Source organism: Chrysoperla carnea, chromosome 3 (genome assembly GCF_905475395.1).
Source record: "Chrysoperla carnea chromosome 3, inChrCarn1.1, whole genome shotgun sequence".
Lineage (NCBI taxonomy): Eukaryota > Metazoa > Arthropoda > Insecta > Neuroptera > Chrysopidae > Chrysoperla > Chrysoperla carnea.
This window is the reverse complement of record NC_058339.1, coordinates 16,842,679-16,861,031: the sequence shown is the minus strand read 5'-3', so window position 1 is coordinate 16,861,031 and position 18,353 is coordinate 16,842,679. Positions and strand designations below refer to the sequence as shown.

Genomic DNA, 18,353 nt, shown 5'->3' with positions numbered 1-18,353 from the left:
AGCGATTTTAGCGAAAGTTTCAGAAACCATTAAGAGGTTGTACCCAGTTGCGAGCACAATAAAGCACGTTTTTTTGGGAAGACCATTTATTTTACATAAATATAAAAAAGTATACATATAGGACATTTTTTTAATTTTAAGATCCCGTTGTCCGATTTCAAAATTTTGATATGGTACTGCTTCTGTAGTCGATTTCCTGTTTGATGGGGAACATGATGTTTTGAAATCAGGTTGGACCTAGTTTTCCGGGTTGTTATAATATTCAAATTAGATCTTAAAAGGAAATAGATATAATACTTAAAGTATAATACTCCATTTACCGAGTTTCAACAAAAATTTTTGCCCGATTTTCTCAATTTTTTTTAAAGAGGTACCCCTTAAAAAATTGCAAAAATTGCTCAGTATATAAGGTAATTTTGACCCAAAAAGAACAAAAATCGGGTGCATTTGTTGACTGGTCGAATAATTTTTGAGATACTGACTAAAATCGATCCAAATATTGCGTTATCTCAGAAACTCTGCATTCAATCATTAAAATAACCTGATTTTTATACTTTTTGGATCAAAATTAAATCGATTCACCTATATATTTGGTATATTAACAACCTGCTAATTAATTATATTGCATTTAATTATAATTTTATTGATAAGTAGATAATTAACAACTACTACTGAACTGAATTAGGCGAATAAAAAAGTATATGTTAAAATAATTATTAAGATATTATTTTAAAATAAAAAAACATACATAATTATTTTTAACATAAACATTGGAATAATTAATACGATTACACAACTTTTCTATTAATTAAACAAAACTAAAACTATTTCATTATTAAATATTTGCTTAAGTTTAATAAATATAAAAAAAATGAAACTAAACAGAAAACAAACAAAAAATGTTGTGTTTGCAAGTTTTAGCATTTTGAAATTTTAATGAAACGAAAAATTGAATAACACCACGATTAATACAGGAAACTGTTCTGAAATTTATATTTTTAAAAAGGACCAGGAAGCCACTGCAGAAAATAATAACGACGTGGTCAATTTAAATGCACGTTGAAAATTTAGTTAAAAGAATATTTTTCCGTTTTTTTTTTCATAAATTAACTTTTGGAAACGGTTGGAGAAAAATGACCATTTTTTCAAAGGATTGAGTTGTCGTCATCATCGAGAACGCTAGAACAACGTATATTCGAGTATGCTTGTTTTTTTTTTTTTTTTTTTTTTTTTCGAAGACACTAGACGGTGACTTCGTTACAGCGTGAGTTTTACCGGAGATTCAATATCAATCAAAATGAGTCTGTAAGTGATTGCGATACAATTTTATGTCAGCCGAATGGCCTTTCTTTGAACAGAAAGTTCAATAATGAAAAAAATCCAAGATTGAATCTCTAAAGGGAACAGGTTAATTTCGATTGATAGTGAATATCCGATTAATAGTGATGCATCCTGTAATTTTTTAACACCATTTTATAACCAAAGATAATTTGAAAATTCAAAAATTAAATCAAAAACTTTGGGACAGCCTTAGATCTCAATTTACTACAAAAACTGGCCCAGCTGATTTTTACTTTTTTATAAGATGTCACTATAATCAGAATGTCTATAATCAAGTTTTAGAAAATAACCGAAAAAACATCCAAATTTGACTACTAAATTATTACAATATGTTTGAGTAATTTTTTATGGGCTTAATAAATAAAATTTTTAGCGTGTACCTACTAATTACTTAAAATGTCTGATCAATTAAAATAATGATTGAAAAGTGTTTATCTTTTCAAAAACTTCTAAATTGATACCATTGACCTTATAAAGTAAATTAAGAAAATAAAAGTAATCTAAAAAAATACTTACGATTAATGCTGGATTTGGCGGCTACACATCACATGCAGAAAGAATATCAAAGTGTGCATATATAGATACAGAGCCACAACAATATAACAGATCATTCGTTAAATGAACCCAAATGGACCGCCACATAGAATAAATCGAAACAGAATAAAAATTTAAATCATTTACAATTATTCATTTAAAAAGATATAATGTATTACATATTTACAAAGTTCAAATTGTAGAATAGTACACTTTACACATGCTAATTTTTTATAACTCAAAAGCTTCAACTACGAAATAAGCAAAGAAATTTCTACTTATTTTCTAAGTAATCAACAAAAAAACCACTTTCTATAAAAATAAATAAGGGTAAAAGATGATTTCCATTTTTTCTAATTACTTAGTTTATTTTCACAATGGGGTATTATTTCAAATACAATATTCGGGAATAGTGATAGGGAAATGTATATAGCAGAAACAATCAACTTAACAGTGTTTGTATAAAATGTCTCAGGAATAACATGGAAAACGGCGGATGAATTAGAACAAAGGATTTTTTAATGTGTTGTATGATTTTCAAATGTCTAAATTTTCAAATGATATAAATTTAAAGTATTAGGAAAAGGTAAATATTTGTGGAAAATAGACTTTTTACCCCGACTACACAATAGGGCTTTGCATTTACAAAATGATTTTTTTTTTGTTTCGGACTGTTTTCAATCAAGTAAAGACATATCTTAAATCTTCTATCCTTGTCAAGAAGCGCTGTTTGATAAAGATAAAATATATTTAACTTTCTTAGGTTGAATAGTTTTTTGATAACTGTCCGAAACAAAAGCAAATCGATGAAAAGGTCTATGGCGAGGATTATGTGTTTGACCGATATGTATGTTCATCTGTTCTGACCTAGCTTCTAAACTACTTATCATAATTTGACAAATGAGGTATCGTTAGAAGCGTCTTGATCATCCGCTGGTTATAGGCTATGTACCGTCACATTAAATTTAATACGGCGCCCTCTAGGGAACATAAAGCTATGAAAGCTCTTTTCAAATATATATTGTGTAACATATTGTTGTTATACTTTCTCAAGAAATTATAACCCCAAATGGTTTAAATAACTAAAAGTTCGAAAACTAAAACCCCGACAATTACAGAATCGCGCTCTTAAAAGTATGAAAACAAGAAAATATTTTCTTCTGAAATTGTTATGATAAATCAAATCGTCATTCGGATCAGAGGTCAATACAATTATTGAGTTTTTAAAATAGTATAATCGAAGAATTGGCTTGGGATTTAGTAGACTAACAATAATAGGTATGTAAATTTTAACATACACTATCTAATCACACTTGATCTTGAAAAATAACAAAGTAAAAAACTGAATAAAATATGTTCTAAAAAAATTGTGACAATAAAAATTCTACTAAAAAATGTTAAATATTTACATAATGACATGCTGAGAAAAAAAAAACATTATAAAACAAATATATGAGGTAATGTCATGTACTTTTGTTGAATTTTTATAAAAATAATATTGCTTACATTTGAAATTCTTTTAATAGTCGTGTCATTTTAGCATTTCATAGACAATTTTTTTGTACCTCAACCTATCGGGAAAGTTTTTGTTTTTTTAAATGATCAGGAAGGTCCATATATCAAGATCTACACCTAACTTTTTCCGTTGGAAAATTTTGGTATTTGCTATGGGCCAAATGGGTCAAAAATTAAAATCCATTTCTGAGGTGATTTTTAAAAATTTTCAAACTTTGAAAATATGGGCCAGAAACTAATTATTCCGAAATCAGAATTTCGATATAATCCCCCCCCCCTCTTGGGGTAATTCACCTGTCTGGTCCAAAATTGCAATAATCTGTAAATTTTAGAAGCATACTTTTTGGTCAATTTTATTGAATATTTACAGAATATTGCAATTTTTGACCAGCGGGAAAAATTACTCCAAGAGAGGGGATTATATCGAAATTCTGACTCTGGAATAGTGATCAGTTACCTCGAAAACCTCCGAGTATACGTTTCTGGCCAATTTTGTTGCATATTTTCAAGGTTTTAAAATTTTCCAAAATCATCTCAGAAATGGATTATAACAATGGACTTATTTGGCCCATAGCAATGGTCAAACTTTCTAGCGGCAAAAAGTTTGATGCAGTTTTTGATATATGGACCTTTCTGAACATTTAAAAAAAAAACCGGCCCGATAGGTTGAGGTATATACAAATTCTTCATTTTAGGCTTTTTTTGATCTAAAATGATTCGTCTATAATACGTGACAATAAAAACACTAAATATAAAAATAATAAAATAAAAATCGTACAAATTATATTCATAAATCAAAATTTTAATTTTTGCTGGCAACAATCTATTTTGATTATTATTTTTGTAAAATTATATATCAGTTGTTCGATTAAATATTTACACATGAGTTCGCCAAAAATATTATTTTTTATTTAAAAACATTAAATGCTAATTTATTATGTCTATTGAAAGATTTAAACCAGAAATATGATTTGTTTTGTTCTCTTTTAACTAAAGAACAAAGCTTAAACAATAATATTGTGTAATGAAATGGAATGGATTCAGTTAATTATTTTTGAAACGATAAATATAAATCAGTTTCTTTAAAAATACAGTTGAACTTCGAAACTCGAATATTATAATTTCGCAAATTTAATTTTAGACTAAGGGTGCCCAAATCTATCACTTTTTTTTTGTTAGGCACAAAATTGGGCTTAGAGCAGCCCCAAACGCATTTTGATCAATATCTTCAGTTCTAGGTGATAAAATAAATCGGCCGGATACAAAAGTTCGACCGTAGCCTACTTTAATTACGTATAAAATTTGGCCAACCTAAAATAATTCTAACCTCACAAACTTACTACTTTTTCGAGGCCCAAATTTTTCAAAGATACCTCAAAAGTCAGGGTATTAGCCAAGACTGCAATGAATGATATTTTTAGGTTATATTGATCTAAATCTTCAAGACTTATTTTGATTTTTTTTCAATAACTGCATTTTTTGACTTAAACTTGACGATTTTCCGGGAAATGGTTGATTTAGAAGCCGAAATTTTTTCGAAATTCCATTATCAATACAAAAGCAATAGCTGCGATAAAAATGCGCCAAATTGGCACATCTTTTTTTTCCTCATTTTGGGCAGCAGAATGACTTAAAAATTCGTGATCAGCGCACAAAATAACCTCTTGGAAAAGTACTTTCAGATATTCGTAATCTTTTTCGAAATAGGCTCGATTTGGACTTGAAACCGGCCTGATGCTTGTGCGACATTTCATTTAGACTATTTTGATACTTTTTCTGGCAACCCCTTCGTAGAAGGACAACTCAGTTGCTTGATAGTACTCACACTGTATCTTTGCGTTCCATAAAGAAAAAAATTGCACGGAATAGATTAATTTTGTTAACTTGTCACATGAACATATTGGAATTTAAAAATACGATTATAGGGAAAAACTTATTCCATTTAAAGAGATTTGTCTCATTACGATAAACTTCTTCCATATTTATGAAATTTCCCACGGAAGATAGTTTATAAATAATATATATTTTGAATATTTGTCAACTAACTAAAAATAGGCAAACAGTTAATAATTACTTAATCTTAAATGCAAAATTAATGAAAAATAAAAAAAATATTCCATGTGCAATAAAAAGAATATTGTATTGAACTAAAAACCTATATTTTTAAATTTTACAAATAAGTCTAGTTGTTTGTGAGAAGTGGTCCATTATAAGTTAAACGAGCTGACCAGTAAAGTACATATTATAATATTGTTGCCAAGACCAAATACTATGTACTATACTTAAACTCTATGTCAAACAGGAGCGTAGCTGGGAGCTTGGAGGGAAGGGTTCTTTTTCGAAAACGTTTCGTTCAAGAGAATTCGACTTTCTGTTGGTAAAAGAACCGTAAAAATTTTTGTACCGACATAGTTTTTTTTATAGCTGTTCATTTTATTGGCGTTCTACTGTTTAACTGTTTTTGTGAGTATTCTTATGAATAACTCCAGATTTCGAATGTACTTATTCCGGTGAAATTAACCACTTGCCACCATCATTATTATTATATATTCTGATAAATTTTGAGATGGATTCTGGTTCGAGGGGTCCTTTAATCTATTCCGGTGAAAAACCACTTGCTTCCATTATTATTATACACTAACAGATCCGGCCACGCGTTGCTATGGCTAAGGTTCTGCTTATATTGCATTATAGTAAACTATTCAAGGGGAACAGTAGGAGTACATTAGTTATGAAGATATACCCCGATGCTTTTTTACATAGAAAGCTTATATGAAACGTTTGTATTTTTAATATAGTGCCATCTATTGAATACTTACTCAATCCAGTCAACAGATATCGCCATCTGTTAGAATCGTTTTGAGCTAACAGATAATTGTGACTGTCAAATAATTTGCAATAAAATAATATTACGCCTATAAATTGAGATGTAAGCTATCCTATCTTTCAAATTGGATCAAATTGCACACAATGTGCAAATCAAATTTAAAATCAGTTCAATAGTTTAGGAGTCCATCGCAGACAAACAACGTGACACGTAATTTGTATATATAAAGAAGATTATGATAGATTTTATGTTGTTGTTTGATTTGGAGAGGTCCTTAAATCATTACTATCTTTGATATGGCGGTAGCTACGCTCCTGATGTTAAGTAAACAAGATTGGTGCTTGTTATTAATATTATTACACCATAATATAATAAACACCAAATATGGTGATGACTATAAACGGATATCCAAGTCAAAGATAAATATGACGCCGTATATACTTTGAAAAATTACCTTTACATCCATCATATCCATATAAAACTGAATACTTCAACTTCAATCAAATAATATTCTTATTATATTTGAGTATAATTTTCAGATAATATTTTGACATAATTGGTGAAATTAGATCATAAATAATATGAAATGTTAATTAATGTTGTTTGGGTATTATTTATATAAAAACGTCATCATTTTTTGTTCTTGTACAATTAAAATTGTTATTAAAAATGTAATAAATTAATCAAGATATAAATTCATAAATTTTAACGGACTTTCTTTTTGGAAATTAAATGTCTGGCCTATCAACAAGTAATGAAATGAAATTATTGTATGTACAAAATTTCGATAGCTGTAAACGTGCATAAAATACAGGGTGTTCTTTTTGAGGCAAACATTAAAAATATTACTTAAGGGATTCCCAGCATGACTTGTCAAAAGATTGGCTATTTTTTTTCACAAGCTCAGAATAATAGCTGATGGATCCCATAGTTGCAACTTTGGACGTGTCGTTTTTCAATTTAATTTCTCGTTAAATTCTGTTGGAAAACATTTTGCCATAGTTTAAGCATGGGAACTGCAAATATCATGCTGGAAATAGTAGAGAGTGAGTTAGATTTATGGTCACTTATGATTTTCCCACTAACTAACTTTTTTGATAATGAACCAATTTCGATCTAACACGGCTCATTTTCTTTGTAATTAAGCTCTTTAAATTATTTTGTGACCCATCCCTACTCCCTTTTTTCAGAAATTTGACTTATATGCTCCCGAAACGTATTTAAAAAAATAAATAAGGATGAAAATACCATTCTGGAGGCTTTTGGGTTATTGAATTTGAATCTAACTATAAAATAAGAAAACGATGTTGATCTGGGGATTTGCGAGGTCGCTAAATCTAAATCAGGCTATAAAATGTGCAAATTTAAAATGGTGGCCGGAAAATTCAATTTTTTAGCTACTCGATTAAAACAAAGATATCAAGAAAACCTTTCATGGACGAATTCTAAAACAGCAAGGTTTTCGGATTAATTTAATAGAACGCTTTAATCTTATACGAGGTAAAATATGTATATACTACTAGCTGCGCCCCGCGGTGTTACTCGCGATTATAAGAGATTTTGAGAGTTTTTATCGTTACTATTTAAATTAATTAAGCCTTTGTGCTATTCTAGGCTATAATCTATCTCTGTGCCAAATTTCGTCCAGATACGTTCAACCGTTCTGACGTGATTGAGTAACAAACATCCATCTATCCATCCAAACTTGCACAATTATAATATCGTATATCAGATGCTCAATTATAATTTATGTACTATGTTACGGTATCCTGAATAAATTTACAAACAGAATTGAAAGTAATTGCAACTTTTCAAATAGACAACAAAAAACGTACAATTGATAGCAAACGTATTATTGGCAAGGCCTTTTGATTTGTAAAAAATACAATTCATCAATACGTTAAATTTATCATCAATCATTACCTAACAGAAAAATTAAAAATCTCAGCACAATAAACTCAAAAAAAAAATTTATAACGCCTACAGAAACATTTTTTTTTTGTAAACGGATAGATAGATCATTGAGTGAGGCGCCTAATACGGTTAAGACAAGTGTGTATGACAACCATTTATAGAACGTTACTGAATACAAAAATAATAGAGGCAAGTTATATCCATAATAGAAACATTTAATTAGAAAGTGGTTTTGAAATAAGTCTTTCTACAAGCAGCAGAATATTCTTTAAATAAAAAAATAAAAAATTTACCAAAAATAATATTCTTCGAAACACTTCATAAGAAAAGTCGTGCTTTTTGTTTCGAGTGGCATGCAATAAAATTTTACATGTATCAAAAGTGTACAACAGAAAAGAAATAAATTAAGAATAAGTTTTTTTTTTGGATTACTTACCGCTGCTGATCCTTTTGGTTTTGAGGCTGCTACGTATGCTAAATATTGAATGACTTTCTTTGTGTTTTCTGTTTTACCTGCACCAGATTCCCCTGTACAAAGTATTGATTGATCTTCTCGCTCTGAAACAAAAAATTACCTTATGTTAAAATACATTTTTAGGTCGGGGTACAATTTTTATATCCCAGACCTAGAAGGGTTCCGCACTGAGATAATTATGAATACCCTTAAAATATTTTGAAGTATTTTGAACGTTGATTACGAATTTCAAGACAGACTTGACAACAATTGATCAATATTTATTTTAATCAACCAAAAACTATTAAAGATATCAATATGCAGATTTTTTTTAAATGCTCACGCTCGAAGATAAAACTATTAATTTTTCGTTTCGTGTGCGTTAAAGGTTGAGATACACTTTTATTGTTACCTTTGTTTTAGTTCATTCATCATTTTAAGCTATATTCAGTGAAAATATTAGCAAAAAAAGTGTCCAAAATAATAGTTCTAAAACTGACCAGAATGGCGCTTGTGTAGCGATGTTTGATATAAACTTCTCTACTCTTCTCTAATAACTTGGTTATATTTTCATCTTACTCTTATTACTTTGTGTTTGATGTGAACTTCTCTATCCTTCTCTAATAACATGTTAAGATCTTTATCTTAATTTTATTACTTTCTTTTAAAACGTACACTTTTGCTATAGCAGCGTTACCAATTTTCTGTTTTTCGAGGATATTTTTATATACAGAGATGATTATCTTTATCTCTACCCTCCATACTCCATGCTCATAACTTTACAGGCTTGAAAATGTTTATCGAAACTCAATTATTTACAAAAATCCCAGAATGCGTTTAGCCAGCTATTTCGCTTATGCTCTCTTAAGTTTGAAATAGTGAAAATAGTGAATAGTCACTACAAAGTGATTTTTTATACTTCTCACTATTTCGTTTTTAGAGAGCTTCGAATAAATTAGCGAATAATCAGATTTAATGATTTGTCGCACATACTTTAATTCGCTTTGTGATCAATTAACACGTTTTGAACTTGAAATAAATCTATTTCTACAAAAAAATTTGTGGGAAATTGTGAAAAGGCACCAATGTGACAATTTTGCCGAGGACATAGGTATTTTTGAACAAACCAAAACATAATATTTTATCTGAAAATGCAAATAAAAATAATACTCTATTGGTAACATACAACACAAAATCAGTCATACAAAATAAATTTCAATTTAAAACATCAAATGAACAGCCAATACACAAACGATGTCCTTGAAAAATAATTTGAAGTGGATGATGATAAAATTTGTTTTAGTACTTGTTTGTATTTTAAAATATTTATAATTTCATTTAAAAAAAAACGTCTTTGCTATTTATTTATACGTTTGTGTCTTGCATTCAATTTTCACGCGTAGAAAAGATTCCGCTCTAATATTATGGGAATCGAATTTAGATCAAACGACCCTGTACTATCCTTACGGGATGTGGGAAATATTAGTTCTTGAAGAGTAGAAACAAAACTGACTATAAATCTCTAAGTTTGACAGAATTTTTCTAGATCTTTGTAGACTTGAAACTTTGTGAGTGGCTTCCTTTAGATGAGTCTATCAAACTTTTGTCTACGATTTGTTTAGAAAAGGCCGCGTTTTCAAATGAGCATGAAGACGTCCTATTTGAGTTATCGTTTTAAAAAACGCGGCAGGAAAATTGTTGAGCACTGTGGCCACTTGATAACATTAATCATTATTTAAAAATTCAGAAGTGAACCATGAACGTATTAAAAACAAAAATACTTAAGTAGGTACGGCTTGTTTGAGGTGGTATACAAGCTGATCGGAGGTAAAACTGAACGTATAAAATCATAGTAAATTAGAATTATATTGAAAACAATTAAAATTTGATATCGTGATATAAAATTAATTGAGTGATTAAAAATAAACACACAATTTAAAAATGTTAATATATTAGTATTTTCAAAATATTATTTTTGAATAATTTTAAAATAATATGTATTTGTATACATAAGGTAAAATGTTGTACCGTGGAAATACCAACTATACTAAGGCGAATTTTACTTACTAGAAAGCAAGCAATCGATTTAATGGTTGATCAATGTGCTTTTGTTTTCAAATAAAATAGAAATACAATTTTTAATGCAAAAAGTATTTTTGTGTGTGTTTAAAATAACATAACATAACCTACATCACAGCATATTGGTGGGTATTTTGTTATGCTATACTTTGATTTTAAATAAACTGTAAAATATTGAGGAGGTTAAGTTTGAAAAGACTGTAAGTAATATATTTAAGTTAAATATAATGCAGGTGCCGGAATTTTGTATTTAAAATTATTACGTCAAAATTTTATCAAATTCCTTTGTGCAGATCTCTTATGCAAGAGCTCTTTTACTCCGAGGTAATCCAAGGTATGACACTTTCCCATTTATAAACCTATGTATGTATATTATTAAGTTGTTTTAAATCTTGGTAGGTGCCAAAAATTTAAATACAATGGACATAATAAAATTTTAATTATTTTACATTTTCATAATCGTCATACTTACATCTTTTTCATCACCCAAAAGAAATGAAATATTTTTTTGGCGCCCAATAATGTAATGTATGTAGAATATAATAATTCATTCATTTTTAAATACCTGTCTGTTATTGACCTCTGATTCTTTTAGTGAAATCTATATTTATATCCGGCTCAAAGAGAATCATTACCAAAATAACAACATATGTGTGGAATTATGTTATTGATTTGCATTTTCTGAAAAGTATATTTTTTATGATTTTGTTTTTCTTTTTATGAAATACTAATGTTTTATCCGTTTTATGAAATTTTAACATTTTATCCAGTCGCGTACATTTATATAAGACCCAATTATAGTAAACTCAACCTAAATCCCTTTACTAAAATCTTCGTCCCGGAAATCTCTTTCCCAGGACTAATAGCTGAAAGAAGAGATCAATTTCGTGACCTCCCGATTGATATCGCTTTAAAAAAATATTAACGGAATATGATCCGAAAAGAATTTCATAACATTCGGTCGAGTCAGTGGAGTATTTTTTTAGTTTTTCCAGATCGATATTGCGCGAACAAAAATTTGATATCGACTTCGTTTCAGTGTCGATCGAAGCGTATTAATGGCAATATGACCCGAAAAGAATTTCATAACATTCGGTCGAATCGTTTCGAATCGGTGGAGTATTTTTTTTAGTTTTTCCAGATCGATATTGCACGAACAAAAATTTGATATCGACTTCGTTTAAGTATCGATCGAAACGTATTAATGGCAATATGATCCGATAAGAATTTCATAACTTTTAAGTCGTTTCGAGTCGGTCAAATTTAAGTTATTCTTATTCGGAAGTTATTCTTGTGGATCTCAAAGGTCGCACTAGACCCACCCCTCGGCTTGTTAAATTTATTTAATTTTAATTGATGCGTTAGGGTTGAGGCGGATTATCCATAAGTTAAACTAGGCACATGCTTACGGGCCCGAGGTTACAAAGGGGCGCGTGTGGAAGTTTTTAAACAAAAATATACTTATTGTATAAGTACTAGTTAAAATTTATAATATATGGTTGCTCGAGAGGCACCGACGGGGTGCTTGACTAGGATGCTTTCGACATTTAATTCGCTTCTGCGTTAAGGGTATTTTTAAACTTTGTATAACATGTAATGTTTGTCAACTTAATGATTGTCAACATTAGCACACAGTGTAATTTCCATACAGATAAAAAAGAGACAGATCGTTAAAATGGGGTTACAAATTTTTCTATTTTTTACGGTATAATAGCAAAGTCTAGACATTTGTCACCAACATTGTTACAAAAATGTTTGATCGTAAAAAATATACAGGAACCCTCTCTACTATGACATTAGAGTGTTCAAATAAGTAATAATTACAACAATTACTTAAAATGTAAAAATTTTTAAATATTCAACTTATAGAGATGGTAAACTAATTTAGTTTACATCACCTACACTGAGCTATTACATCGTTTTGTTAATTTAATCAATATTCCTAAAAATCTAGACGATGAAATAAAAAGCTTAAAATACCACTAAATAATTTGTATTACTAACTTTTCATAATGCAGACTTTATTTTAACTAACCGACAAAATATTTAAAATTTTTATTTCAGTTACGGATTCCTAACAATTCGAACAATCAATTTTATGTACTTGGCTGGAATTTATCTTTATGATGATAATATTTTTTACCAATTTTTGTAAAAATTACTTTCAAATAATATCATTATCTGTATTATGATATTTAAAGACAAAATGCACCTTTGTTTAATTTAGATTTTAAAAACTCAAATATTTTATTACTAATGATTCATAAATATTGGCAAGAACATGCGTAAGAACATTATGAATTATGATATCAAGTGTTAAATATTTGTTGGTAATTTTTAACAATAACTTTCAAAAATATTTAATTTTTTTCTAGACATATTAGTCATTGGGTTTTTTGATTTTACCTTTTATTGGAAAAAATACTTACAATGCATGTCAAAAAGTTAGAAAATGGTTAAAAGTGTAAAAATTTTAATCAAAAGGCTTTTAAATGGCGTATCTTAAATATGTAACGCTTCATGCCATACAAACCGAAATCGTAAATTAAAAGAAAAAATGTAATCGCATTCGCTGATAATTTTACTTCTCATGCGATTATTTTTATAATTTTATATGTTAGATAAGGTATTTCCTGCGTTTAATTTTTGTTTAATCATTTTGGATTGTTAATTATTTAAATTCAATTAGTAATTTGCAGCAAAAAAATTATAGGAACGCTATCTCTAACGGTTTACAAGATGGGTCCTACGGATCCAAAGCCCAATTGACCTATGTTGCTTATTTACGAACTCGACCTCACTTTTTATGTCCTAAGCAAGCTATAAAAAATCAGCTTGATATCTCTTTTCGTTTTTGAGTAATCGTGATGACAGACGGATAGACAGACGACAGACAGACAATCGGAAATGGACTAATTAGGCGATTTTATGAACACCTATACCAAAATTTTGTTCATAGTATTAATATTTTTAAGCGTTACAAACTTGGGACTAAACTTAGTACACCTTGATATATTTCATATACATGGTATAAAAATTGAATTAAACGCTTGCCTTTACAAAATAGAACAATCAAAATCTGTTAAATTGATTTGAAGTGAAATCCTTTACATTGTGTACTGTAGTCAAAGTCCTTTGTACATAATACTTTAAATAACTTTTGTTATATTAACACATGATACCACTGAACAAATGAGAATAAGACTGTACACTTCAATAGAAAACGCATATTACGTATTTTCATTTGAATAAATAGAAAGAAACGAAAAAATATTTACAGAAGTTGGGATACTATTCTGTTATTTTATCAATAAGTGGGAATTACATCGAAATTTTCCTAGCAAAACTGTTTCAAGGGTATTTATTAAATCACGTGTTTATTAATAAGTCGATATAATTTCTGCACTTTGTGACAAATTTAAAGATGATTCATTTTTGAAACACTTGAATAAATATTGTTATTGTTTATTTTGAAAAAGGCGTAAATATATCTTGACTAAAACTACTGCGCTTAACGACAAATGAGTATAAAGTAACACTTGAAATAGAATTTATAATTAATTGATAAATGTAATCATTTCCTGTACCGATAAAAAGTACCTATATTATGATGAACGATGAGCATCAATTACAATATTATATTTAATAAACATGCATATTAAATATCTTGATGGATTTAGTATAATTATATTATTATAATATTACTTATAACAAGGTTTTCCATTAAGAATGATAGATAGCACTTTAAACTTTGATTTAAGTAAACAACTTGTGTATGAGATATAATAAAAGATGTTCTCTTATGAAAAAAGTTGCAAAGTTTGATGGGGTTTTGACATGAGATTCGAGCTAGTTCTCAGAGTTGTTTTAATAGTCAAATTAAATCCTAATAAGAGATAGAATAACTCTTTAACTTAAAGAGTTAATCCTCACAAAAAAAAAAAATTTTTTATTTAAAACATTGTTCGAAAATCTTTAGCTTTCGGAGGAAATTTGATTTAAAATATATCCTTGTTGCAATTAATCGAAAGAAAATACGCTAACTTTGCAGCTAGAAAAACTTAGAATTAAAAAACTAGAATGCAGGTTTATATGGGTTTGGTGAAAATTAGTTGGAGTCAAGAGATAAAAGCCCATTTAAGTTATTGATAAAGAAAAATTCGACTTTAAATTTTTGTAAGCTCAGTCACAGACAACTAGTTGGAAATTATGATCATACCTTATGAAAATCTTAAAATAATTTTAAATTGATACATAATTACATTTTTTTTTATAACAATTTCAAACTTTATAGTCTTAATTATTATTTTTTGTGAACTGATATTCAATTATTGTGTTGATATTAAAAAACATTTTTAAACAAAACAATAATAGATACAGTTACTAAATAAAGTCTTAACTATACCGTGCAGTGGTTGGACTGCAAGCAATGCACATTTGTGTGTTCTACTTTAATTAATATCAAAATATTTTATCAATTAATTAAAAACAATTTTTGTTGTTGAAGTCAACATTGGAATGTTTAATTTTATGAACAAGCAATAATAAATATATTTACATTGACTGAAATTCATTTGTTGTAATTTTTTTTTATTGCTCAATCTTCGAACTGGAAATTATTATTCTAGCATGGATATTTATCTACCCATATCTAGACATGGATTTGGAAACGGGCAGTAATAATGGAAGAGCCATGCCAAAAGAAAATCGTTGAACAGTAGTTGTGTACACACACATACTGCGGTCAGTCAAGCAAACGATAGGACAGAGGTCAAATATACCAACTGTTTTTGTACCATCTAGGCATATACATGTCTGTAGTATGACTGAATACATCCGTTTAGTAATGCATCTAAGCGAGATGTATTATATACATGTATTTAACATTATTTGGGAGACGCTTGGAGAGTGGAAGTTTTTTAGATAATCTCGCTTAGATGCATTACTAAACGGATGTATTCAGTCATACTACAGACATGTATATGCCTAGATGGTACAAAAACAGTTGGTATATGCTATCGAAACGATTAAGTTTTACGTGGTACTAAAATGAATTTACTTAAGCTGAAAATTGTTATACATATTATATATTGCATATAAATAACAGTTATGATTGTCAGTCAGTTAGGTGTTGGAACAAGGCTGTTCAGTCAGCCCTTATTTATGAACAATAAATACACATCAGATTCATTTATGATTTCCTTGGTATTTAAATAAATTATTAAAGCTGAAAATTGTTATACAGCTTGTATTTTCTTTTGTCTAAAGTTAAAAAGTTAAATGTCTAAAGCTAAAACAAAATAATCTTGATATCTCATACTGTTTTGATTTTATTTCAAATTATAAATGTACAAATCCAACTTATATTTAAAAAAAACTTTCTTTAAATATTAACGAGATATTTTTATCGTTACCAGATAGATATCTACGCATCTCTTTATGTTCAATTTCATTGTTTACAATGAAAATTAATCGCTATCAAAACAATAACCGTTAAACATGTTGTTATTATTAAAAATTTTTGGCACAATAAAAATCAAAACAAAAATACTATCATAAAAAAAAAATAGTTTACATTTCAAATAAATAACGTATTCTTAAAGTCAATGGCTCGTTTCATACGTTCAACGTTGTTCATATGAAACATTTTCATGCTAAATTTAAAATTGAAATTAACGAAGATGTTTTTAAAACATAATTGATAATAATTTAAAGTATAAAATTAAAATTATGTTGGTATTGGTACCTACCTTGTAACATTGAACGATACGCTGTGTCTGTGATGGCAAATACATGTGGAGGTACTTCATGCCGTTTTATCCCCTTATATCTTTCCATTATCCTTTCTGTATAAATAGGTAACCTCTTATATGGATTTACTACCACACAAAACAGTCCAGAATATGTCTGAAAAAAAAAATTATAGGCGTTAGCTAAAAAGAAATTTTTAGTGATGTCGAGAAAAAAAATTAATAATTGTATTAGTAATGATTTACGACAATAATTAATGTATATGTGTTAGAGATTACTTTTCATACGTTAGCAAAAGCCATTCAGGCTAGTGTGATTATTATGGTTCACACCATCAAATTCTTAATTACTATTAAGACAGCTCTTCAAAGATATCGGGAAAAACTTTATAAATCTGATGACAATTTTCTAATTTGATGATTTCTATCTATGTAGTTTTGAAATTGAGCTGCCTTTTTTAATGAATTAAAGAATGAAATTCCTTGAAAGTTTCAAGGGATTTTGACCTTGAAAGTTTCAAGGGATTTTGACCTTGAAAGTTTCAAGGGATTTTGACCTTGAAAGTTTCTTTCATGTGCACTCCTACGAGCCCAACAACTGGCATTCAGGTTATTTTTTATGCGAAATTGTTGGGAGTGATAGATTAAAATGAGATACCCTGTATAACGGACATATTTTTGGTTATACCATTTTCATAGTTAAGAATCGAAATATTTTTGTTTTATCTTCCAAATTCTTGGATCTACAAAGGGGATGACTGCACTCTTTCCTGACATTATGATCATCGTAATTTTTACGATATACTGGCTCTTAGATCATATTGTTGTTCAAAATTCATCAAATATAAACTAAAATAATTTGAGTAGTAGTTGTTTTTGTATTTAGAAAATAATTTCGCAAATAGAAACTATTAATCAATTAGCAATGGCTGATTAAAGTCGTGTATGGTGTATGTAATAAGTAGGATAGTAATGCGGAAAAACATATTGCATTAACAAATAATTAATTAAAACATCTTCCATCCAATTAGAATATTCAACAAACTTAAAATAGCATTTGTAACTAGCATTCCATTTTAAATTATTTTTTACGAATATAAAATTTTCTTTTATAACATGTTATGAGAATGGTTATGTTATTTAGTGAATTTTTAATTAATAATTACTCTCCCAATTACTGGCGAGTGTTGGTCCTTAAAGCGCTAAGATTTGTTGAAAACTCATCGGATTTTCGAATGAAAAATATTTACTATGTATATATATGGTTTGAGTAGAATCGTTGGCGTTTCGAAGATCTCATATCAATTTCAAGCGCCTCTATTAGCAAAATTGTTGTGGCTATTACAGGACACTGGTTGAGCGGCAGGCATGCTGAACGCCTGGGCCTGGCAGTGTATCTCAACTCCTGCAGGAGCTGTCACAGTGGTGAGTAGGTGGAGACAATTATGTCTCATCTTCTCTGTCACTGCTCAGCTCTTGTCATGGGAAGATGGATTTACTTGAGCCAGCCTCTCTTTGACGATTTCTCCCACCTTAAGTCCGTCGACGTCAAAGCCCTCCTGCTGTTCTTGAAACAGTTCCAAATGGTTCATGGAGTAGTGGCCGGGAATGGGCCAACCCTTTTCGGTATCACAACGCATCCTATGGTCTAAGTGCGTTCCACCCAAGGATAGCCACTCTAACCTAACCTAACCTACAAGGTATATAGTTAACTTCTATTACTACACAAATAGAGATAAAAATTATCGTGTATATTTGAAGGGAAACCTTGAATAAATCAAGTCAAAGAATATTTACAACGAACAAATGTCATTTTTTGACAAAACATTTGATTTTGTTTTCAAAAATTACACAACATATACCAACAAATACATGTAAAATGTACACACGTTTTAAAAGATTAGATGAAGATATATTATTAAAACAGACATAAACATAA

At 29.0% G+C, this 18,353-nt stretch overlaps 1 protein-coding gene across 2 annotated transcripts in view; it reads right to left on the bottom strand.

The window, feature by feature from the left end:
- LOC123296549 (myosin heavy chain, non-muscle) overlaps positions 1-18,353 on the bottom strand; it is a 78,077-nt gene that overhangs the window by 9,775 nt on the left and 49,949 nt on the right. The window contains exons 2-5 of one of the 2 annotated variants that reach the window (XM_044878066.1): positions 16,415-16,571; positions 8,568-8,689; positions 1,858-1,878; positions 604-606 (exon numbers count right to left, since the gene is read on the bottom strand). In XM_044878066.1, the coding sequence (XP_044734001.1) occupies positions 604-606; positions 1,858-1,878; positions 8,568-8,689; positions 16,415-16,571 (303 nt within the window). The remainder of the gene's footprint in view (positions 1-603; positions 607-1,857; positions 1,879-8,567; positions 8,690-16,414; positions 16,572-18,353) is intronic. The other variant, XM_044878065.1, reaches the window with a different exon arrangement.